The following is a 26223-nucleotide window of genomic DNA, read 5'->3' as shown; positions in this document are numbered from 1 at the left end:
TTTGTAGGATAATTGGGATGTACCTTGCACAGCAGCCTAATTCACACTAGCTTTTCTCTGCATAATTGCAGGCACAAGTAAGGCCAAAGGAGAGAGAATGTTTGCTTTTGTACAGAAGAATCTGTGGGAATTAATAACAGTCTTCAAATACACGCTTGGCACTGAAAGCATTTGCTGTGTAGTAGCAAAAGTTATATCTGCAAGATACAATGGGCTTCTCCTCCCACAGGTAATTTCTTCACTCAAAGGATTTAACTTTGTTCAGCCTGCTTTACTTCTATTTACAATGCATTTTTTTTGGTAAAAACTGCTTTAATTCCTTCCAAAGAAGGAAGACCAAACTTGGATTAACTCCGTAGAGGAAGCCATAGGCTTGAGTTTACAAGAGCTGAATAGGACTGTTGAGGATGGGACATTTTGGATGCCATTCATTCACAGGATTGCCATAAGTCATAGGCGACTTGACAGCATATAATAACAATCTCCATTCTTCCTTTGGGTAAAAAAGGTGGGACCCAAATGCAATGCCATTCTCACCTATGCTTCCTATCACTGGAGCTTGTAAAATGTAATCTCTGAGATTGCTTCTTATTAATTGATTTGATTTGATTTGTATCCCATCTTTCTCTGAAATCTGGGAGTCAGCTGACATGTTTTTAAAAAAGATACAATAAAAATGCAAACAGTTTTCATATTAAAACACAGTTCTGTTATGTGACATTAAGTTGCATCTGATTTATAGTGATCCTAATAAAGTTTACAAGGTAAGTGAGATATTTAAGGAGTAGTTTAACAACGCCTCCCTCCCATGGTTCTCTCTGTCTCTGAGAGAAAGGCAGCCTAGAAATAGAACAAATAACAAATAAATGGCCGAGCAGCAATTCGAACCCAGACCCCCCTGAATCCTGGTTTGTCATTCGGTCCATTACTATTATATCAAAACCCAACTGAATTAAAAGTACAGTAGAGATGGGGGTATTCATATATGAATACGTATATCCCCCCACAGGTGCCGATAGCGAGGGTCCAGCCCCATGGGGCCAGACTGAACACTCACGATTTCACAGCTGCCATGAGCTCTGCTGTGTCTTCCTATCACTCCATTGCTCACGATGGATCAGCCACTCTTCGACCTGGCAGAGAGGCTCATCATCGCACCTTCTGCCAGGACTGGCTAATCTATCGTGAGCAATAGAGCGATAGGAAGGGAACATGGAGCTCATGGCAGCAGCAGAATCGTCAGAGGTCAGTCTGGCCCAAGGGGGCCGGACCCTCGTTATCTGCATCTGTGTGGGGATATTCGTATATGAATATGAATACCCCATCTCTAATTAAAAGTAATTTGAAAATGTATCAATAAAAAAATATAAGATCTAGTAGCTAACAACCCCTTGTTCAGCAGTTTGTCAATTGCAGAAAACCCGCTAGAATTTTAAAAAAGGTTTCGATAGCCAGCAGAAAGACAATAGGAAGTGTATAGGCCTAGCATTCTTACCAAGGAGTTCCACCACCTAGGATTCAACAACAAAGCCCTAAGTGTGGGTCTCGTTCATAGTCCTCTAGGTGTGGAAAGTTAACCCAGCTACTTAAAAATTCAGCAGTACAGTCTTTTATTCACATTTTCACTTGACTGGAGAATTGCAATGCCATGTGGAACACCAGTGGGAGCTGAAGCAGGGGATGGTAAAAGATCTGGAGACAGTAGCAAGCTGATAGGTCATGGAAAAAGGATGGAAATGTTCTCTAGTTATCCCCCAGTTAGATTGTTGCTTTCCCTCCATCACACAATCAAGATTGTTATGTTCCACTCCTTGGGAGGATTGTTATTTTGTACTTCTGTTGTATCAGTGCAACTGGAATTGCCTGTGTGCCTGACTTGCTCTGCTTCTTTTCGGAATCGAAGCCAGGAAGGTGCTACCATTATTTCAGCACACTTTATTATTATTATTATTATTATTATTATTATTATTATTATTATTATTATTATTATTATTATTATTATTATTATTATTATTATTATTGCAGCCAGTACATTAATACATTGGTAAAAGTATGTCACAGAGTAAGTTGACCCATTGCTGCAGTACCGGCCTTTGGATACACCACTGAAGCAAAAGAGAAAATCAACTGGTACCATGGTATAGCCGGCCATAATGATTCAAACAGTAGGAAACAAATTGTTACTGCTAAAAGTTCTTGGGTATATATACCACATGACTGAGAATCAGTACAACAGAGGTAAGGAAATTATTGGAAGGACAAGAGAACATTTCCCTTGTGTGACCAAGGGCCTGAATGTGGTCCTTTGATTTCTCTTTTTGTCAGAGTGCTGTCCACAAGAGGTGCAGACCTTATCTCACATACAGAGTCGTCACAGTGCAAAGTGACTTGCAGGTGCAGAATCACTTTGGCTGGGCTCAACCTATCTGAGCAAGTTCTCAGAGGTGGCTCAGGTAAAATAAATAACAGAAAACACTGAGGTGTTTGGTATAAGTTTCTCAACTTTAGGGTGCGGTGTTTCCTAGAGACGATGGAACATTGTAAGAGAAACAAAGGAGTTTTGTTTATTAACTTTATCTTTGCATACACTTTGTTCGAATTTTATCCTCTTTCACAATCATTTTCCAACGCCTGATAACATCCCATGCCTTTAACCTTTGAAACAGAATTACCCAACAAACTATCTCAGTGTAACCTTTTTCTCTTATTTATTTATTTATTTATTATTATTTCCCCAAGAGATGAGGTGAGGTCCACTCATGCTAATAAGACTCACAATGTATTCCCTCTCAATGAACAGTAGTAAATTGTCAGTGACTAAACTGCCAGAGTCTAAAGGTAGGAAGTTGTGATAACAACTCACATGCCTTCACTCTTAATGTTTTCATTTGAGGCTGCTGCAGTTTTCTGAGGACCTTGTAGCCCACCATACAAAGTCCAGAATCTGGTATGCTGAGCCACTGTTATTTACCACTGCCCCTCTTCTTCACTATGGATCTGGCATGGGGCTCACATCTCTCCCCTTACCATGACTACCACAGCTAGAGAGGAGAGAGGGTTGGGTAATGGGTAGGGATGGGATTTTTGGATTTCTAAGACTCCCTGTCCAAGAATTAGTCCACAACCTGTCAAGACAGAATTCTGGGACTGAAAGAAGAAAAACAAAAGGCAAAAGGGAGATCTTCCTACCATCATTTTCTGCTTCTGTACAAGTGCTTTGGCTGAGATGAAGAAAGGAATGCCTCTCAGGTATTTGAGAGGCATTTGGATTTGCCTCTCAAAGTTCCTAGGATTTCCTAGGATCCACAGGCCTTCTTTCCAGCTAAAGTGCATGTAATAAAACAGAGAATGGTGGTAGGAAAACCTATCCTTTGCCTTTTGTTTTCTCTCTCACCTTCTCAGAGTCCTACTTAAGCAGTTCTGGGCAAATTCTGGAACTGGGAGTCCCAGAAGTCCTATATTCCCACGCCAAGTTGTGGTCAGGGGTGCAAAGAATAGGAAGGGGATTGGGTAGTGGTGATAGCAGGGGGGGAAAAAAGGGTCAGAAGAATGAGAACCAACAGGATCACCCACACAGGCAAGTAAAGGGAACAATCTTCATCCTTGGCCAGCACAAAGGAAAATGCATCCCCAGCAAAGAAAACACAAAACATATGCAGACAACCTGGCCCAAGGGGACAAATAACCAATTGTATGAGCAAATTGAGGGAGAAACTGCCCTCTGCTTCTGTGCTCCTCTTCTTCCCTGCATTTCAATTTTTGCTGACAGAAACATTATCAGACAAGCAATCAGCTCTCTGGTTACATGGCAATGTGCTCCCTATCTCCACCAGTTCATGAACCCCAGCAAACATCTGACCTTGCTAACTACTGGCGAGGCCAAATTAAATGGACTATAGAACTTCATTACAACTACTCAAATGAAATAATTTATTTCTTTCATTTGCTGTGTTTTGAGTAGTAGAAGAGCAATGTGTTTAAATACAGCAGTACTTACCCATTTCCTGGGCCGGCCTCTTGGTCGTTTTTCTCCAGTGGCTTCTGCTTTCTACAAAAAACACAGATACCTGTTATAGTTCTCCTGCCTTTCCAATTATTTTATATTACATTACTAGACTACTCTCTTTTTTTCTAACTACTGCATACTTCCTGCAACAGTATTCACTTTATTTGTCTACTGATTAGATTAGAGACACTGAAAGAAAAAAAATCACTTTGTTATCTCTCTTTCTCTTCTCCCTTCCTCACAGAGAAATGCTGCTCTCATCCTTTCATAAAATAGACTGAGAAACTCTTTGTTAAAGGAAGGAAATGGCTTTTTTGAAAATGATAGACTATTCACTATGTTTTCTTATGTCTAGACCATTGATAAGGATGTATGGAAAGCAAATCAACGCACTGACAAAGACTATCCTTTGGACATATCTGTTTAAAGAGCTCGCCTTTGTTTTGTGGGCCAAAACTAACTCAAAATGTTAGTAATGGCAGCTAACACAAAAAAACTGAGGCTTCAGGCAGTATAGGAGCAATCAGGAAATTTGTCCCTTCCTTGAATTCTGACCATTCAGTTAATATGAAATCATTCAATGCATATTAATTAAATTAACCATTCCATTTCTGCTTTAGCCGTTTTAACCCTTATCCACTTTTTTTCCCAACTACTCATTCTAACTTGCATGAAAGACCAAAATTCATGTAAAGTGCAACACTCATTATGGATAAATTACTGGAAAAACAATATAATGTATGAACAGATGCTTTATTTGCCCTGTGTTTTCACATATCTACTTGCAGTTATGTCTCCAAATCATTTTTGTAACTGAATGAAAATCAGCTATAGAATAATCTTAACATCTAACATTTACAGTGCAACCCTATGCACGGTTACGCAGAAGCACATTTCACTGACCTTACTAGCTGTCACCCTCAATTAAGGGTAGATTAAATTTCCACATTAATTTAATAAGGCTTCCATCAATCCAGTAAGATACGCAGTAATTATTATTATCCCTTATGGAGATACTAAGTGGTGGGTAGCAAAATGGAACTGAGAAACTGCAGCATGTGTAAATACACTGGAGGAATAAATGAGAAAAATTTTAACTTAGTATGCCAAGTCTGTTTTTCACATTATTGCTAATCATTATTGCTTGAGACAGGAGTCTGATTCAGGTGTTTAAGAAATTAGGGGATGCAAACACATAAAGGGGAGCACAGCTGCTATGTGGCTCCACTCTTAATGTCACATACATTATGTAGGCCCTTAATGTCAAATACATTATGTAGGCCCTAACATGGCATTCATATATATGGTGAAAATTATCAGTAAAAAGGAGACCTATCTTTGTATAGATGTCTGTGTCAAAACACCATGCAATCCAGAATCCTGCAATTTGGAGGCAGAAAGTTGGGATATGCAGTCAATAGATATCGTGTTTCCCTGAAAGTAAGACAGGGTCTTTTATTAATTTTTGCTCCAAAAATGCCTTAGGGCTTATTTTCAGGGGATGTTTAATTTTTTTCATGTACAACAATCTACATTTATTCAAATACAGTCATGTCATCTTCTTCTGGTTGCTGCACAATGGTGGAAGGTGGGGTTTCACTTAACTGGGGCTTATTTTTGGGGTAGAGCTTATATTACGAGCATCCTGAAAAATCAGACTAGGGCTTATTTTCAGGTTAGGTCTTATGTTTGGAGAAACAGGGTACATAAGTGTAGTGTGGAGCCCTAGAAATCTCTGTTGACATTACCTGTTGCACATCAAGTCACGTGACACAGAATGCAACAGATAATGTCTATGGAGATTTCTTAACTTGAGGCAATTTGCTTGTCTTCTATGTAGCAGTACAACAGGATTTCAGTCTATGTTTAGCCAGATATTTAAACTTGCATCCATTCAAACTCTGAGGTCTGCTTTATCTACCCGCTTAGACAGAGTTATAAATGCATCACTGAAGAAGGAAATGCAAGATTGGCAGTAAACAGGGATAAAGAATCATAGGATTAGGTTAAAAGGCATTTTTTTATAAAAAAAAAAAAATGCTCTCCAGGCAGCAACCAGGACATACAAGGCACAGAGAGCCAGACCAAAATGAGATCTGCCAAGGTTAATCTATCAAAAGCGGCAACGCAAACTCAGATCTGATTAGTTGCTAGCAAACCTGTACAAGAAAGGCTAGACAGTTAACAGCAAAAACAAAAACAAAAACAGTGTAAGACAATGCCCAACTGGGACAAAACAGCATGTAAAGTGGCAGAAGGGACATAGTTGTTCGGAATAGCCATGTTTCCCACCCAGTGTGTTTGTGCTGTTTAAATATGAACATTCAGGAACAGAACAGACTAAAGTGACTGGTCCCATGGAAAAAAAATCATTAGATCCTTATGTCCAAAATTCATAATGAAAGCAGACAAGATTTTAAAAAACAGATTAAATGTTTTAAGGCAAAACAATGCATTTGATGTATTTTTTTTTAATTTGGCTTTTGAACCCTTTAGAGGCATTATGCAGTTCCATTCAGGTTTTCCTCCACAACTGGGAGATTTAGAAATTTCCTTTTACTCCCTTTGCAGCTGTGATTAACACAGTTTTACCATACATCTCACAATTTTAGGCTTTAAGAAATCCCATTTAATCCCAGTAGTGGCACTGCTGTGTAATTAATAGAGTGTGCACATGTTTTGGTTTTTTTTTTTCGGAAATCGATCATCTTAATGTGCCAGTTGGCAATGGGAAATCTTTGTACTGTACATGGCTATGCCATGTAAAGAGAATTCATCTAAGAGCTGGGAAAATATTCCAGCCAGTTTCTAGTACCCCTTGAAACTATAAATGTAGCTGAATATTTTGACCACATCACAAAGCAGAAACGTGTGAAAATATAAAATTTACATTATTGAAAGGCAAAATTATCACTTCAAACTTGTTAAAAAGACAACTTCCTCTTTAATCATTAATACCAGTACATAGTATAAGATGAAACTTTCTTGGGAAAACATTAAAACAGCTCTGGCTGCCTATGTAAGGAAGCATATCTGTCCTTGAGTTACAGCCTGAATTCCAGTTGAGTGTGCCTCTAATGTGGTAGTCAGCATACCTAAGATATTTTGCTACCTGAGGCAAAGTCCCTGCAGAGGGAGCAGAAGTACAGTGGTGCCCCGCATAGCGATATTAATCCGTTCCAGGATTAACGTCGCTATCCGGATTCATCACTATGCGGGGGGGGGACCCATAGGAACACATTAAACTCTGTTTAATGCGTTCCTATGGGGGGGGAACTCACTGGTAAGCGAAGATTCCCCCATCTGGCCGCCATTTTCGCTGCCCAGTAAGCGAGGGCAGGGCGCAAAAATGCTGCAGGCGGCCATTTTGCTGATCTGGCGGCCATTTTGGAACTGCCGATCAGCTGTTTTCTAAACATTGCAATGCTAAGATCAGTAAGCGAAACGCTTACCGATCATCGCAATGCGATGTTTAGCCTATCTAAACATTGCAATGTGATCGCATTAGCGATCACAAAAAACGCGTTGCTATGCGGATTCATCATTAAACGGTGCGCTCGTTATGCGAGGCACCACTGTATAGTGGTGTCTGGGAGGCCATCTTCAACTGTGTGTGTGTGTGTTTAAAGGTTTCTGTAAGTTTGTTTCTGACCACGTGTTTCCCTGAGCACAGGGTCTGAGGGGGCGGGGCTTCTCCTGAGCCCCTGGGGGTGGAGCGAGCAGCTTAGCTCCATACAAGTGCTTCCAGCAGCTTTAAGCTCAGTCCCTGCAGAGGGAGCAGAAGGAGAGCTGTGTCAGGGAGGCCATCCTCGACTGGATGTTTGGGTTTTTTGAAAGTTTCTATGAGTACGTTTGTTTCTGACTGTGTGCTCTCGGTTCTTGGCAAACAGGCAAGGCAAACAGGGGTGCTTACATGGTGTTTAGCAGGGGAGTTTTAGGGAGAGGATCAGACTTCCTTTCTTCTTTTTTTAAAAAAATTGACTGACCTAATTGTTCAATATGGAGAGTGACAGAGTCACTCCAGTCACCTGCAACAGCCGTGGCATGTTTGTGTTCTTGCCAAAGGATGTGCCTGTCTACGCATGCACCAAGTGGAAGTTGGTGGCCCACTTGGAAGATAAGGTCTGGCAGCTGGAGGCCCATGTTTCTAATCTTTGGATCACTAGGGAGCATGAGGATTTCTTGGATGGGGCACTGAAGATCATCTTCCATACAGAACACATGGAAAACATCATTGAGGAGGAAGGCAGTTCACAAATACAGGGTGTAGATACATGGAGGAATGTCACACACAGAGGTAGAAGGCCCAGGAACCTTACAGAGAGTTTGAAGCTACAGAATAGATTCCAACCTCTCTCCCTTATTAATCAGGAAATGGAACAGCAGCAAGAGCAGCAGTCTCAGCCTGCAGACAATATCCAGAGGACCCAGGAAGAATCTGTACATCAAGTGTCCCTTACCAAGCTTCAGAGGAGACGAGTTGTGCTGGTTGGGGACTCCTTGCTCAGAGGAACAGAAGCCACAATCTGCAAGCCTGACAAGATGAATCGTGAGGTGTGCTGTCTCCCTGGAGCCAAAATTCATGATGTAACAGAGAGAGTGACAAGACTCATTAAGCCCACTGACTCTTAATCCTTCCTTTTGGTTCATGTGAGAACCAATGACACTGCAAGGCACCACTTCCAGGACATCAGAAAGGATTATGAGGATATGGGTAGGAAGCTGAAGGACCTGGGTGCACAGGCTGTAACCTCATTTCTCCTCCCTGTTGAAGGACATGGCCCACGAAGGGAGAGAAGAATAATGGAGATGAACAACTGGCTCCACAGATGGTGCCACAAGGAATGAATTGGCCTCTTGGACCATGGTCTGCTATTTCACAAAGATCGTCTTTTGGCAGGGGATGGGGTGCACCTCACAGCTGTTGGCAGTAATGTTTTTGCTAAGAGGCTCACAAATCTGATCAGGAGAGCTTTAAACTGAGTTTGGGGGGGAGAGAATAGTATTCAGGGCAGAAATTCAGGAAGTGCTGGCAGGAAAAGCCCAGCGGGGCAAGTAGTACTAGAGAACAACAAGGGGAAGAAAACACACATGGTCCTAAATGTCTCTACACTAATGCACAAACAATGAGAAATAAACGAGATGAACTGGAACTCTTAATACAGCAAAATAAATAAAATAGGTATCACTGAAACCTGGTGGGATGAAACTCATGACTGGAATGTAGTAGTTATTGGGTGGTATAAACTATTTTGGAGAGATAGACCTAGCAAGAAAGGAGGAAGAGTAGCTTTATATGTCAAGGATGTTTATACTTGTGAAGAGATCCAGGACTTAAATCCAGGAAGCCAGGTTGAGAGCATCTGGGTAAGAATTAAGGGGGAGAGAAGCAAGAGGGATATCATTGTGGGGGTATACTACAGACCACCAAGCCAGCCCGAGGAGTTGGATGATGCCTTCCTGAAGCAGATGGCCACATATTCAAAAGCGAGAGATGCAGTAGTAATGGGAGATTTCAACTATCCCGATATATGTTGGCAGTCAAACTCTGCCAAGAACATAAGGTCCAGCAAATTCCTTACCTGGTCCAGAAGGTGGAAGAGGCAACAAGGGGATCAGCTATTTTAGATCTGATCTTAACCAGCAGGGATGGGGTTGAAGTGGTGGGATCCTTAGGTGGGAGTGACTACGCTCTCTTGTAATTTGTTATACAGTGGGAAGAGGAAACCAAGTGCAGCGACATGCATTCTAGACCAGTGGTTCTTAACCTTTGTTACTCGGATGTTTTTGAACTGCAACTCCCAGAAGCCCCAGCCAGCACAGTTGGTGGTGAAGGCTTCTGGGAGTTGCAGTCCAAAACTCCTGAGTAACCCAAGGTTAAGAACCAGTGTTCTAGACTTTAAGAAAGCCAATTTCGGTAGAATTAGGGAATTACTGGCTGTAATTCCATGGACAAAGATACTGAAAGAGAAGGGAGTTCAGGATGGATGGGGATTTCTTAAATTCTCTAGAGGACAGGATTAAAATTCAAATGACCTTGACAGATTAGAGTCCTGGGCCAAAACTAATAAAATGAATTTCAAAAGGGAGAAATGTAAAGCCCTACACCTAGGCAGAAAAAATGAACTGCAAAGATATAGGATGGAAGACACCTGGCTAGACAACAGTACCTGTGAAAGGGATCTAGGAGTCTTGGTAGACCACAAACTGAACATGAGTCAGCAGTATGATGCAGCTGCCAAGAAAGCCAATGCAATTTTTTGGTTGCATCAATAGGAGTATAGTGTCTAGATCAAGGGAAGTGATAGTACCACTCTATTTTGCTTTGGTCAGACCTCACCTGGAGCACTGTGTCCAGTTCTGGGCACCTCAATTCAAGAAGGATGTTGACAACCTGGAGCGTGTCCGAAGGAGGGCGACCAAAATGGTCAAAGGTTTGGAAGCCATGTCCTATGAGGAGCACCTTAGGGGGCTGGGAATGATTAGCCGTACAAACAGAAGGTTACGAGGGGACATGATGGCCATGTTTAAATATCTGAAGGGACATGCTTGTTTTCCACAGCTCCAGGCACTAGGACAAGGAGCAATGGTTTCAAGCTACAGGAAAAGAGATTCCACCTGAATTTCAGGAAGAACTTCCTGACAGTCAGAGCTGGTCGGCAGTGGAATATGCTGCATCAGAATGTGGTGGAGTCTCCTTCTTTGGAGGTTTTTAAGTAGAGGCTGGATGGCCATCTGTCGGGAGTGCTTGGATGGAGTTCCTGCATGGCAAGGGATTGGACTCGATGCCCCTGTGGCCTCCTCCAAATCTGTGATTCTGTGAAAGGACAAGTTGCTGTGCCCTCGGTCTGACTGCTGTATTTCAACGTGAGGTTTCATGGACAAGTCAAATTCCTCAGTCCTTTTAAAGGATTTGTCTGAGGGAATTGTCCACAGAACCTCACATTAAAACATAGCAGTTAGTCTTTAACGTGCTCCAATGTTAGTGTCTTCTTTATTTTTTTATTTAACTTTTATTTTTGCCTGATATAAAATGTTGGGCATCCAGACAGACAAAATGGCAGAGTTTTGTGCTTCAAGAGGAATCACATGCCTCAAGAGAAGGAGCTGAAAGTCTACCACTATTGCCCCTAAACATTTGCCACTTGACTTGGTTGCTTCATTCTACCTAAAGGTTGATCTGGGCCTCTGAATGCCATGATACCTTTCTTCTAAGATTTATATCCAATCCTCTAGATTTTCTGTCTATTGGCTCAAGCAGATGATCTCTGGCTATCTGATGGTGCACTGGATGGTGCACAATATTGAGCTTGCAAACTCTAATCAGAGTCTTCAATTATTCTTTAAAAAAATACAATACCACCATCTACTATTCCTTACTACATATTGAGGAAAGATATGTACATACGTTTTATAATACATCTATGATGTTCAAATGTAATTATCAATGACTAAAGTCCCATTCACACTAAACACTGAACCGAACATTATATTACTGTCCTCCAAATTTCCAGAAAACTCTGGAACAGATGGAGAGTATTTTACGTAGAGATGCCTCATCTATTTAGTTTCTGTAATTTTCATTTAGAATGTACACCATTGCAAACATGCAGATAGTTATCAATAGCTTGCACACTTCCAAAACCGTCTGATGTAGTTCTTCACTCCAAAACTTATCAGATTTGTTTTCAGGTACTTGTTTTGAAAGACAGTGGTCAGAAGCTTACTGCAAATTTTTTTTTGTTCTTAAGAGCACTACCACCACATTTTTAATGCATGGCAATTTGCCACAGTGAGTTATGCAGTTGTGCAGTGAGTTATGTAAATCTGGGATTCTGGCCAACAGCTTTTGAAAACATATTTGAATATATATGAATATATATATTTAAATATTTTTCTATATATTTGAATATTTATATTCGAATACATATATATATATATGTTCATACTGTTTAAAAAAACAATCAGACTAACAAGGTAATGAGACAGAACAGATTTATGAGTGAACATAAATACTTCTTTAATTCTTTTTAAATATTCGTATATTTACTTTTCTTAGCTTTTAAATATAGTCTTTTTAATACTGTAAGCCACTTTGGGTTCTTTTAGGGGTAAAAATATTTTAAACAAACAAAAATGTTCAAATAGCATGGTCCAGAGATAAACTACTTTGTCCATCGCAAACCTCAGGTACCTCTTTACGCAGGAGCAACTCAGCCAGCCTTCTATTAGTCAATCCAAAAGTTGCAGTCTGGCAGCCTCTGCAACACAGCATGAGATCTGTTGAGGGAAGCTTCTCTTTGATGCCCTAGAAATACCATCACTCTGGATTACTTGCAAAGTAACTCTAACTTTTTTGAAAGTATTATTGGAGTCTACCTACAAAAAGTAAGGATATATGCTGCTTTACGATTGCCCCGCATTACGATGAATCTGCTTAATGACGATCCTTTTGCAATTGCAATTGCGATCACAAAACGATGGTCTAAATGGGGGAATTTCGCTTTGCGATGATTGGTCCCCTGCTTCGGGAACCGATTCTTCGCAAAATGACGCTTTTCGAACAGCTGATCGGCGGTTTCAAAATGGCTACCGGGTAATTAAAATGGCTCCCCGCTGTGTTTAGGGATGGATTCCTCGCTATACAGGCAGTGAAAATGGCCGCTGTATGGAGGATCTTTGCTGGACGGTGAGTTTTTACCCCATTGGAATGCATTGAACAAGTTTCAATGTGTTTCAATGGTTTTTTTCTTTATGATGTTTTCGCTTAACGACAATTTTCCTGGAATGAATTATCGTCGTTAAGCGAGGCACCACTGTATAAAACACGAAGGAGTGACAGCCTCAGTATTTTGCTAAGGTTGACTTATATGCTACCTTACAAGTAAATTCCTGGAGGAGCTAGACTTCCACTGCAATGATGCATTAAAAAAAACTGTTCTTCTCAACAGATGTAAAGTGTTGATTTAATCCCTAATTAGTTACAAAAGAAGTAAAAGATTACAAAAAGATGCGCAAGCAGGCACAGACGCTCAATAAACCCCAGGATGAAACTGGTTGACACAATTATGTTAACAATGAATTCCAAAATCTAGTATTCTTCCTTCCCAAGCTAGAAAATACTTTGTAATGGTTTTGTAATGCTACCCTCAATTGAATAACTGACACATCAAATTAGAGTTTTAGTTAAAATCTCAACATCCATTGTCATCCCTCTCACTACAAAAACTATGACAACATTTTTTAGTACTTGTACAGGATTTTGTGACATCAGCCCTAACTTTATAACTGATATACCCAGCGTGGTAGGGGCTTACTGTACAAAACTACACAGTGCACAATACTGTTTAATAGAGATGGGCATGAAATTACATTGTCCCTGTCCAAGCCGAGTTGTCGTTGAACCCGCAAAGGCATTGTATGGGCACGGCACCCATCTCCCCTGTACACTTGCCCATTCCTTGTGCAATATGCACCTCCCTCCCCGCATTCCCAGTGTGACAACCCACTCACTATTGGCAGCCTCCTCTTCCTTCTTCTGCCTTCTCCTTCAGCTAATCACGTAAGACAGTTCAGCCTGGACAGGGATTACTTTATCAATGCTCATCTCTACTGTTTAGGTTTGGTGAGTTCAGTAGGACCCCCACACTGATGGGGGGGGGGCAGGGCTCCTGTACCTTTAATAGCTGCTAAGCAGAAGAAATTTCAACAGCCAGAGCTTTTAACAGAAGTGCCACCTGCTAAAATTTCCTCCACCATACAGCTATTAAAGGTACAGGAGCCCTGTCCCTCTCATTTGGTCACCCTATGAGGATAACATTTACACATGGTTTGCATTGCAAATCCCTACAAAAGTTCTACAAACATTGGCATAGGTTTTGAGTAAAAAGGATAATGTTAGATTTTCTTATGTTAAATTGGAACCCTAAACTGGTACTGTATTATCACTTAACATTGTTAAGGGTAGCCTCATAAAACTTTCAGGTTGCATGACAGAATCAAAAATTTTGGCACAGGGCTTGATAGGATACCCAATTTCATAATTACAGTGCTCTTCACAAATAAACAATGTCATGTTGAATCTGCTGCTACTATTATATTATATTCCATTATGACAAATACCATAAAAAACACTACAGTTAAACAATGGAGCAAATTCCTTTGGCTTATCTTGGCAACAGTACAGCCCACCCTGACCTTCTGCTGGTGTAGGCTAATGGGAAACAAGGGTATTGTGACCTCATCTTAGGACAGTGAATGGAGAAGATCTGATTCTAAGAACAACATTGCAGATGTTTTCCCCAAAACCATGTCTATGTTTTAAAATGTAATTTTACCATTTTACCCATGTATTATATTTTCATGTATCCTAAGACACAAGTGTCATTCCTGAGAGCAGTTATTCTTTTCAAAATGAGCAACAGTTACATATCCCAGAGGGGTGGCCCCATTGCAGCAAAATCCTCCCACTCTTATGGTACCTTAAAGGCAAATAAAAGTATAATACCACAAATACGGGTAAGTCAAAGCCCTTTTTAGCAGAGGCATACCAAAGCAGATTTAGTCCACAAAGCTTATGCCACAATAAATTTGTTTCTCTTAAAGGGTAAGCCTTCAGTATTTACTTAAAACAGCATTTTTTTTCTAATTATTAAACCGTTTTTAATAATTCTTATTCACAACATTGTAAGATGGGCTAGTTTTATTCTTCTTGTATTATTTACAGATGTGGGGGAGATCATTAATTGATAAAGGGCACTGATGCCATGACTTAACTAAGATTTTAAAATGGGGCTTTCACCTCAGAAATCATACTTTATCATCAACTGCATCACACTATATAGACCCCATTAAAACTGGAAGAATGGATAAGGAAGGAAAATATGAGTACTGTATATGATTGGTTCACAATAACTCCGGACAGAGTATAGCTTTTTAGATTATTTCCTTATGGTGTAACTCTGGGGCAGGGTGGAAGCAAGAGGTACAACAGCAGGCAAGAACAGAAGACAAGAAATTACACAGGAAAGGGAAAGAGAATAAAGGAAAAGAACCACTGTCCTCACCTTGCTTGCCCTGTGCCCTGCTACAACTGTTTTATTTTTTTTTAAAAAGACGAAAATACAATTATTAAATTCATAATGATCCGTGTATAAAATGACACTTTTCCCTAAAATAATTAGAGGAAAAATTGAGGGTCATTTTATACATGGAAGGAGGCGGAGGCGAAAGAACAGCCATACTCAGCCGCCTCTTGCAGCTGCCCATTGACTACTGCTGCCGTTGCCAGATTACCTCCAGCGCCACTTGTGGCCTCCCTTCGAGCAGGGGACAAGGCAGCAATGTGAGCTGGAGGTGAGCCCCGGCACTGCTGCTGGAGGAGGCAATCAAGGGCAGGAGCAGGAGGAGGCAGAGGAGCAGCTGTGCCGGTTCACCTCTCACGGCTGCCCATTGACTGCTCGCCAATACCCACCCCCACCACTATGAGAGCAAATGTTTCCCTTGGTTACTCAGAAGAGATATCTTTCTCACATGTAAACAGTATCAGGATTTCAGATAATTATCTAAAGAAGTAGGAGATAGATCTTCCAAGTTCATGTTTTGGATGAGGAGCCATTGTTTTCCTTTTTTGCACTAAAATACTCAGGAGGAGGAGGAAGACGAGGAGGAGGAGAAGGAGGAGCAGCAGCAGCTTTCTTTCTGGCCAACAATAGCATCTTCATGCAACGCTCTTGCGATATACTTTTAACATCAGATGTTGCTCACAGTGAGGAGAAAAACAAAGGTACATTCCAGCCTGCAATGCTTTAATATGGAAAGGCATGATAAACAAACAGAAAGAGTTTACAGGAAAGTAATGGTATTCTTACCTTGAAAAACTTACAGTCCTGTCCTATTAATGTTTATCTGAGTGTACGCCCCACTAAATTCAGTGGAGCTTACTTCCAAGTAAGTGTGAACAGGACTGAACATTTATTTAACGCACCTTAAATTGAAAGTATACTAAAGTTGAACTTCTAAATAATAAATGTTTAGAGAATATAAATGCTTAGAGAAATATGTGCAATTACTAGTAACTGTTAAAAACAAGGTATCTGAAAAATACAAACATTGAAAGAAATACAAGTACTGTAATTGGAAATGACTGTTAGAAACAATTTGTGACGTTCTCCTAGAAAACATACAGCAGTTTGTTTGAAGGGGGGTGGGGAACCCAAACCAGTATTTCCTAGTGATTATGGTAATTGGAGCTCACCAGATACTTAGCTGTAAAATCTGCAAGGCTCATGTAAGTTTATTTTATGCAAGGATAAAATCAGGTTACAAATGTTTCCAGGATCCCCCAAGAAGATATGGCTTAGCAGAAGCCAAAAAGTAACATTTTCAGGCTCTGATTTAAATACAAAAACGCCTATATCTTTCTTCCACAGAGGGAAAACATCCATTAACATGTAATATATATACTTTTGTCGGTGACAGTATTACAGTATATCTAGACAGAGAAGCAATTCTAGGTAGGATGATACTTCAAGGACAACAGGGAAGATTCTTTTAAGCAACTATGAGTTTTAGGATATTTTTCATATTATCTTTTTTTCTTACTAAAAGGGAGACTTTTCACCAATCATGTAAAGGTCCTTCAATTAAGGACAGCATAAATGAAACTGCCAGGAAGGCTCAGGAGGTGAAGTCCTTCTCAACACTCCAATTTTTTTCCTGTTCAACATGTTTAAGGGGGGAAAACCCTCTGTTACACCAGACCCCTGAGGTCAACATCCAAAGAATCCGTACAGCCCATTTTAAAGTAAGAGATCACACTGATTGTTGGTACTGTACATCCAGTTTCTGATTTTTTTTTCCTTTGCCCAGCCACAAACACAGACCTTCGGAGAGGTTAATTCTGCAATTTCTTACTAAATCATCAAAGGCAAGTCATGAAAGCCATACCAGCATGCGGAGTATATAGCTGGAATAGATTTATGCTACCAGCCAACATTTAAAATTTTCTAACTTGTCAATATGATCATGGCAGTGACTGCAAAGTCTCTTAGAAGGATCAACCCAAACCTGTATGTTGGTTAGGTCTGTCACAAAACACCTTGCATTTTATAAAAAGTGTACTTCAAATTATGGAGATGAACTCTGATATCAGTCTTTGACAAGCTGGAAAAAACCTTACTGAACTAAGGTAACGTATTAAGCAAGCCAGTTCTTGAGATGATCTCTACTACGCGGAAGGCAGGTGGGAGAGAATACCTGCTATACTGTATTTTATATTTGACTACAAAGTAGGGTACGAGTTATCATCTCTTCCCAGGTATAAATAAATGGTGATCTACATCTGGATGAGAAGTACTTATAAATCAGGCTTCTTCCTCAGTGTTTGATTGGCTACTATGGGTGATATTGTTTGAAAAATGGCAAATAAACAATATCCAAGATATTCACATGCACTTTGAACAGTTTTTCGTAAACAGCCACTAGCACATTTTCCCAGCAAGTGTATAGCATAAAAAAAGTTCTACTCTTAATGCATCACAGCAGTTTCTTATTTAAGAATTTTTATAATAAAGTGGTCATTTTCAAGATAGAGCCATGCTTTTTAAAAACAAAGCAAATATGATTTGATACCACTTTTAACCTGTCCTTACATGGCCTGTTGATTTTAATGAAACTTATATCCAAGTAGCTATTCTTCTAAATACAGCCCAAGAATTCCTCTTTGTTCCAAACAAACAACTATATATGTATTTTTACCAAGAACGAATATAGAATATGGACAGCTGAAGTGCTTATATAGAGAAAAGACATTCCTACAGACATTTGTCAATAGGGTTTCTTTATGTTTAAAAAAACCCTTCCCATTATCAACTATTTTAGGAAAAGATTTTCTCATCAGAATTCATTCAGAGGTAGAAATTTATGAATAATAATTGTAAAATACAAATTAATTACATTCTTCTTTCTCTCTATTTGCTTGGTAATCTCTCATTATGATCTCTCTATGGACTTAAATTTGAAAAGAGTCAACAACAATATTGTTTTTAAATTATGGTTTTAATATGAGAAAAAAAACTATTCCTCCAATATTTGGAAATGGCTTTTAGATTACCAATTCATTTAGCTGTGGGTTTAACATGACTTTTTAAACAGCCCTCTTGGACTTTGTGTGTCAGACAAGAAAACAAGCAGCTCAGATGGCACTGCAGCAGTTTGTATGCATTGTCAAGTTTCAAACTGTTAATTTCCCAACAAGCTCAATTTGTTTCTTAATATCCCAAGGCTAGTTTTTAAGTCCAAACATATGGATTTTAAATAAAGCAAACAAAATTCACTATGCATCAAGAAATTTTAAGTGCACAGAATCATCAGTATCCCAAGATAATTTCAATGGACTTTGCTTCCAAGTTATAATAAAACAAGGTACACCACTTTCTGGGAATTTTAGGATTCCTTATCAGCTGTATAACACATTTTTTTAAAAAATTATGATGTATAAGAATTTGCAACAGAACACCTTATCAGTTAATCATGAGTGCCTTTTTAGATCCCCTCTGTGAATTCTAGTGGCACATTTATCTTGGATGTTGTAAGCATAATACATTTCAATTAGCTCACTTTGAGAAAAAGGCCACCCATTATTCACCACAAATTCCAGCAACTTTTCATTACATATAGAACCACCTTTGTGGGTAAAATGACCTTAGCAGTTAACAACTAGCATTTTGAAAACTGGAAATAGAGCACATATAAACTTTTTGTTGTCGTTTAATAAATATATCCCAGTACAAATACGTACCATAATAAATTGGTATCATTTCCTCCCCAAATCAACTTTTTTAAAAACAGCAAATATTTAGCAGCAGTTTGAACTGCTATAAGAAACATCCAGTTTATGTTATATAATATCACGTAAAGGTGTGCTTTAAACCTACACACAAATGCAGTGGACTCTGAAATGGTAGTCACAATGTAATGCTGTGCTTTATATATATGTAAAGTAAAGAGATCAATTTTTATGAATTTTTTTTGTATAAGAAGAGTTGTTCCCTGTAATGGAATGAAAGAGCAGGGCAGCCCCTGCATGCAAAAGAAACAGACATATAAACTCATGTGTGTACAGATCTCTAGGATGAGGTCAGCTGAAACTTCCATGCAAACATTCTTTAACTAAAAAATGGGCATGAATCTAACTCATGAGGAGAACATTTAAACAACACAAAGAAAAGCTTCCCAGCTGAAGGTATTTCTTGCAGGTTCAACATCTACTGTAGATCTTCTAAATTGTACTATGACTGTATTATGAAAAATCTCCTAACCCTTTGGAATGGGTTGTGGGAATGAGGTGGCCCTATCTTTGCTCAGTTCATGTGGCTCCTATTCATTCACCAACAGGGCCTGCTTGTAACTTTTTACATATAACCTATTTCAATAAATTAAAGCCAAACAATGGCACAGGTGATTCTTCGCTGTAATTTTCATTACGTCTATTCCTTTCAATGGAACATGCTGAAAAAGTAGAACTTTTAGTTTACATGAAACTAAAGTGAAATGGAATGGATATCTGAAAGCCATCAGTAATTTTTTTAAAAGATCTGATTCTTGGTCAAATTGATTATAAACCAAGAGCGCAACTTTTTACTTCATAAATTTATGTCTTGATTAACTCTGAAAACTCAAAATTAAAATAGTTCAATTCCCAATTCTGTCTAAAATCAAATGCATATTCAAAATGATCCTGGAAATATAGTGTAATGAATATTTCCATCTACACCTATAATCCTAAGCATAATTAATTAGCAATTTTCACTGAAATCCATGGAGTAGATATTTACATATATATGGTTAAGATCACACTGAATATGTTTCTTGTTTATCAAATATTTAAATACAGCAAGGTGCAATCATAATTGCATTCTATAGAGTATCCCTAAACCTTATTTTTGTGGAAACATTTCAGTATTCAAACTGGTGAACATAAGTTTTACTTCTATCATCTTGAAGAAAGATGTATATCTTTACATCTACACGAGGAACAGATAAATAAAACAACTGTAAGTGAAATTGGTGTTATGAAATTCTTAACTAGAACTCAAGAGTTCTGACTGATAAACCAAAGTTCTCACAATGGTGACCAAATGGCTAGGTAAAGGTAAAGGTTCCCCTTGACAATTTTTGTCCAGTCGTGTTCGACTCTAGGGGACAGTGCTCATCCCCGTTTCCAAGCCATAGAGCCAGCGTTTTTGTCCGAAGACAATCTTCCGTGATCACATGGCCAGTGCGACTTAGACACGGAACGCCGTTACCTTTCCACCGAGGTGGTACCTAATTATCTACTTGCATTTGCATGCTTTCGAACCGCTAGGTTGGCGGGAGCTGGGACAAGCGACGGGAGCTCACTCCGTCGCATGGATTCGATCTTACGACTGCTTGGTCTTCTGACCCTGCAGCACAGGCTTCTGCGGTTTAGCCCACAGCGCCACCACGTCCCTTGACTAAATGGCTACTGGAAGTTAAAAAAGCAGGGCATGTATTCAACACCACCTCCTGCTCATGTTCCCATGTAAGTGGTATCCAGTGGCAGTACAGCTCTGATACTGGATGGAATATAGAGATATTATGACTAGCATCCATAGATAAAAATATCATCTATGAATTTGTCTAATTCTCATTTAAATCCATGCAAGATGGTGTTCATGCTGTAGTAGCAAAATTAAGCTACGTGCAGCGTGAACAAGTATTTTCTTATGTATCTCCTTATGTATTCAATGACCTTGAATAGGGAGGGACAACAACATCTGTCTATCCATTTCTTCCATACCATGCATAATTTTATACCTCTGTATTACATCCTGTCCCTTTTTCCTAACCAAAAAGCCTCAAATCTTATTAACCTTTTTCACTGGGGAGGTACCCAATCTTCATGATCATCATTTCGGTTGCTCTTTTCTGTATCCTTTGTAGTTATATAATATCCTTTTTGAGAAAAAAGTACAGATTTATCACTTTATTGACTGAAGATGCCTTAAAAAACAAACTTTTTTGTTTTTCTCAAGCAGGGGAAGAAAAAAGAAGAGATTTCTTGCAATTGATGCTTAAAAGAATTAAAACAAGGCATATCTCAAAACAGTGTCAACTACTAAATAGAATAGTTATCATAAGTGGCTATGAAAATTTGTAACACCCAAAACTAAACACAAAAAAAGTAGTGCTCAGGGAGCATAAAACAACCATCCCCCAACCTAAAAACAGCTATAACCAGTGGAGCCCACAAGCCACAATCTCTACTAAAGGCATTCCACTACATACCTTAAAACAATTAACAAAACTAGTACAACAGACATCAACACCATACCAGACTTCCAGGGTTGGCAAGACTTTGTTTTCATCATCATCATACAGTACTTGTAAATTAAGAGTGCTACCTGCTGTGTGACTTGTTACAGAAACATGACTCCTGTGTTTATTTTAAAGCCCACATGTGTGCATTTGAATGAAACTAAGTCCTTCTCCGCCCCATCCTCTGTTGAACCTTACAGATAAAAATAAAAAACTCAGCTGGTGACACTAAAGTAAGTTAATCCCTGAACTGATCAATCAGAATCTTCATCTCCTAATATTCAGAATGTTGTTGTTGTTTAGTCGTTTAGTCGTGTCTGACTCTTCGTGACCCCATGGACCAGAATATTATATTCTGAATATGATGATTAAATAGCTGTTCCCCCACCCCCCAAAAATTGCCTCCATGAAATTAATTACTAAAAAACACAAGATAGATTGAGATAGTTATCTTCTGAAGACTGTGTTTATATAAACATACTGATTTCCACCAATAAATCACTGGTTTATTTACTAAGTACATAATCAACAAACATTCCACCTCAACTATTTGGGTGTAATGTTAGGAAACCTACAGAAAATTTTAATTCTGTTAAACATTCAAAATGCTGTACATTTACAGTTTCTTCTAAAATACAATTCTGAATTCAGAAGACTGTACACTTATGTATCAAGAATTCTAAAATAAGAAGGGGCAAGGAAAACTCAGGACTATTCTACAACATTGAAGCATGCAATATGAATAAAATGGCACAAAACACGAATTCAGAAGTTAAATAAGTGAAACCCATTGGATACTGAGTAATGAGTGGATGGATGGTAATGCAAGCAAATCTCTTCCACTGGAGTATTCTTACCTTTTGAGCTGCTTTAGATGGACTCTTGTTTTTGCTTCCTTTAGGTCTTCCTCTTGGTCTTTTAGGAGAAGGCTCTCCTGTTGGTTCCTAAACACAGGAAGACATGCTATTGTGGCAGAAATCTGAGCAAAGATTATAAGTACAAGCAATGGCACAAAATCAACGGTGTCAATGAATGAGTCAGGTTTAATAAGGGTAGAAAGTATGGGCAGTTGGTGGAGGGGCACATTAAATAAAATGTTCCTTCATGACCAATGCTATGACATGGTCACAAATATGAAATTGTTTGCCAGCTACATCAGTTGGGTAGATCTTTCTAACCAAATGTATTTAATAAGGGTCACTTTTGCATTTCTAATATTTCATGATTTTCACCACCAATTCATAATTGCTCATTTAATTTGCATTCATAATCATATAATAAACTTAAATAAGATGTAAATCTCCAACATTTATAAACTTAGACATCAATGTTGGTTAACATTATAGGCAGTTTTTTGTCTTAAATTTCCAAAGGAGTTTCAGCTTGTTTTCTGGTTTGCAATCTACTTTTCATTTATATAACAGTATGTTATACACTGTGTGTTGGGGTGGGTAGGTCAGGGCTTGTCTATATTATGATCTAATAAAATGAAAAACCGCAGATTTTAAAAGGTCCCTGGGATTCAAACTATGTAACAGCAGTAAATGTTTTAGCTTTCCCCCCCCCCCAATAGTTTGCCTGTTTGATAGTAAATAAAAGAATCATTTAAATAGGCAATGGTGTGCCTGTTTGATTGTAAATAAAAGAATCATTTAAATAGGTATGATTAAGCATTTACATTTCAAATATTTATTCATTGAATCATATGTAATAAAGGAATGGGGGGATTCATATCCACTTTCAAATGTTGAGCATTTCATTTGGATGGGAGATGTTGGTAAGACCCATTAAATGCAGTTTCTTACAGTAGTCCTAACACTCTTCAGATTAGAAGACTCTTTGGTCTAAGAAGGAAAGAAACATCTCAGTCCTTTACAGGAACTAAATCCTATTGAATGCAGTCAAACTTACTTATGAGTAGAAATGCACAGGATTCTACATCAATTTAACACAATATGGGTCCAAAGAAGCCACAAGAGTATACAGTGCTGAGCACCGACTGGGAGAGACGAAGGGAAATACAGGGTGGGATGGCGGCGGGGGGGGGGAGTGTGTCTTTCTGTGCAGTCCATTGAAACCCTAAGCATTCCATTCTCAAATCGTATAGACTTGCTACCACTACCACCACACACACACACACACACGCACACACAAACACACACTTCTTTGGGGGCGGGGGGGACGGGGATCAAAACAGGCTGGTACAGGCGAGGGCTACCAGAGAATATTAAGAATGGGAAAACGTGAACTTCCTAATTCGACAAAGATAACGCAAAGGGCTCAAACTATTGTATCTGATTTCCAGTAGATATACTGTATTTGATTGCACATTGGTTCGGAAAAGGAGGGGATGAGTGGGTAAGTATGAGGAATTAATTGGCGCTCATTCCCCCACCCCCACCCCCAATTCTTCCAAACGTAAGAGAACCCGCTTTCCGAGGTGTCTTGCATTTCAGGTCTTAGATCGGATTGCTGATCATCTCGTTTGTTCCGAAGAAAGTGGTCTGAGGCTAATGAACGAAGTAAACTTCATTTTAAGCCCGCGGAAATAATTTTTAACTTAGTAGCAATCCCTCTTAACGATCGCTACTTCCAAGGAAATGTAAATCAGGGCAAGGAAATAACCACAAAACCGACCAGTCTCCAGCTTCTCCATGCGGGATCTGCAGAACAGCGACTGCAATCTTAATTGGTTGCATCCGCAGACTTTTTTTTTTAATCAACATCGCTCCATAGGAGTAGACAAACCCCGGTATTCCCACCGAGCTGTTTACTTTGAGAAGTACAAAAATATTTTTGGATTTCACACTACCTTGTGGAAAGAGAAGGGGGCGGCGGGGGGGGGGAGAGGTAAAACCAAGGCATCGAATGTTCAGTAAGTAAATACAGCTTAATCGGGAGTTACACAAAAGAGCCATGTCCTTGCTCGGACCCCAAACCAAGGAGGGTCACTTCCACCAAAGGGGCAGCCCGAGCTTCCTCAAGAGGAGGAAAGGGCTTCTCTCTCCCCCCCCAACTTGAAATTCAAACAGTCACGCGAGAAGCAATGCAGACCTTCAGCCGACAATAGAGGTTGCCCTTCTGCATTGTACAACCGGGGAATGTGTGGCACTCTCATCTCTTCCCCCCCCCCGGGCTCCGTTCAGGACTGGGGGGGGGGGGGGTTTAGAGGGTGAGGTCGAGCAGGATTAGACTGGAAGCGGCAAGAGTCTCGGCGAGACGACCTCACACACACACACACCCGCGCGCGCTTTCCACACGCACATCTACACGATTGAGACGTAGCCGAGGCAAAGACAGCCCCGGTCCTTTTCTTTCCTCCCTTCCTCGGCTCGCACCCTCCCGTTTTTTTAAAAACCAGCTCGCAACGAGCCCGCCGCGAACGCTGGTTGGTGGGACCGCCGTCGCTGCTTTGCCCCCCCCCGCCGCCGCCGCCGCCGCCGCCCGGTGAAATAAGCCCAAACAATAGAGGGGGAAAAGGCCGAGGGAAGTTTTCGCCTTTTAAAAAAAGGGAACAAGCGCGCGCGCGCCCGCGCCCACAGACACACACACACCATTCCCTCCCCTTGCCCGAGAAGGCTTTTCGTCCTTCAGAGCCTCTCCCCCAGGCTCGCTCGCGTACCGCTTCGCCGGGCAACCCCCCCCCCGAGCAAACGCGCCCGCCGCCACAACAACAACAACAACAACAAATAACACCACCACCGCTCGCGCCTCGCCAGACACACAAACACACCGCGCCAACGCCGAGCTGCTTCCTGCTGGCCAGGCACGTGCGCGCCCGAGTCGTCGTCCCCCCCCCCGCGCCGCCGCCCCGCCGCCACCAAACCGGCTACCCCGGGCGGGCGCGGGAGAGGGAGGCCGGAGGAGACAAAGGTTGGCTGAACGAGGCGACTGACCTGCGGCTGCTTCCTGGGTCTCCCTCGCCCCCTCTTCGGCGGCTCTGCGGCGGCAGGTTGCTCTTGGGCAGCCGCGGAAGTCGACGGCTGGCCGGCTCCTTCGCCTCGTGTGCTCATCGTGCCTCGCTTCCTCGCCCGGAGTTTCCGTGGCCGCTGGCCCGCGCTCTCCGCAAGGCACCTTGGAGACTCAACGGGAGGACTCAAAAGGCGAGCTCCTGGAGTCGCTGCCCCCAGCAGCGGCGGCGGTGGCGGCGGCACCACCACCACCACCACCACACCGGACGTCCTGGTGTTGCCAAAAGCGGAGAAAGGGGGGCGGAGGAGGAGGAGGAGGAGGAGGCGGCAATGGTAGTGGTGATGGTCGCGGCGGCGGCGGCGGCGGCGGTGGTGCCGCTGCAGGAGGTTGGCTGCGTGGGGGGGGGGGGCGAGATCTCTCGTTACAGTTTAGCACGAGGATGAGAAAGACAGGAAGATGGAGCAATTCACTGTTTTGTTTTGAACACTCACTCTCTCACTCACTCACTCTCTCACACACACACACACTCACACACACACACAATGAGATCGGTGGGTGGGTAGGGGAATGAGAGGGGAGAGAAAGAGGCAGAGAGCGCGAGGCTCTTGAAATGCTCAGCGAGAGCAGGAAGGGTGGGTGGGTGGGTAGGTGGGTGGTTGCCTGGGTGGGCGGGAGGGCGGGAAGGAGACGCTCGTCTTCTCAGGAGCGGAAAGCAAGTAGGGTCTCCGTCCGCACTCGTTCGGTGGGATCAGCCGCCGCCAAAGAGGAGACACATTGGAAAAGAGGCGTAGTAGACCCCAGCGCGCCTTTCGGCTGGATCGGAATGGGACCGTGCACGTTGCGAACGAAAGAGAGATCATGAGGGGTGAGGGTGAGGTAGTTCGCGCTCTCTTACGGAGAGATAAGGAAACGGCGTTTCCCTCCCAGGGCGCTCTGATGGGAGTGGAACTCCTTGCCGCGGCTGG

At 41.0% G+C, this 26223-nt stretch overlaps 1 protein-coding gene across 2 annotated transcripts in view; it reads right to left on the bottom strand.

Moving 5' to 3' along the window:
* HMGA2 (high mobility group AT-hook 2) overlaps positions 1 to 25839 on the bottom strand; it is a 188732-nt gene extending 162893 nt beyond the window's left edge. Inside the window, exons 1-3 of one of the 2 annotated variants that reach the window (XM_073000409.2) lie at positions 25243 to 25839; positions 22204 to 22290; positions 3998 to 4048 (exon numbers count right to left, since the gene is read on the bottom strand). In XM_073000409.2, the coding sequence (XP_072856510.1) occupies positions 3998 to 4048; positions 22204 to 22290; positions 25243 to 25359 (255 nt within the window). In that variant the 5' untranslated portion in view covers positions 25360 to 25839. Of the gene's footprint in view, positions 1 to 3997; positions 4049 to 22203; positions 22291 to 24400; positions 25072 to 25242 lie in introns of those variants that run through there. The other variant, XM_073000410.2, reaches the window with a different exon arrangement.
* Positions 25840 to 26223: the final 384 nt, after the last annotated feature.

This window comes from Pogona vitticeps, chromosome 5 (genome assembly GCF_051106095.1).
Source record: "Pogona vitticeps strain Pit_001003342236 chromosome 5, PviZW2.1, whole genome shotgun sequence".
NCBI classification, from domain to species: Eukaryota; Metazoa; Chordata; class Lepidosauria; order Squamata; family Agamidae; genus Pogona; species Pogona vitticeps.
Note: the sequence above shows the minus strand (reverse complement) of the source record. Positions and strands in the feature narration are given on the sequence as shown.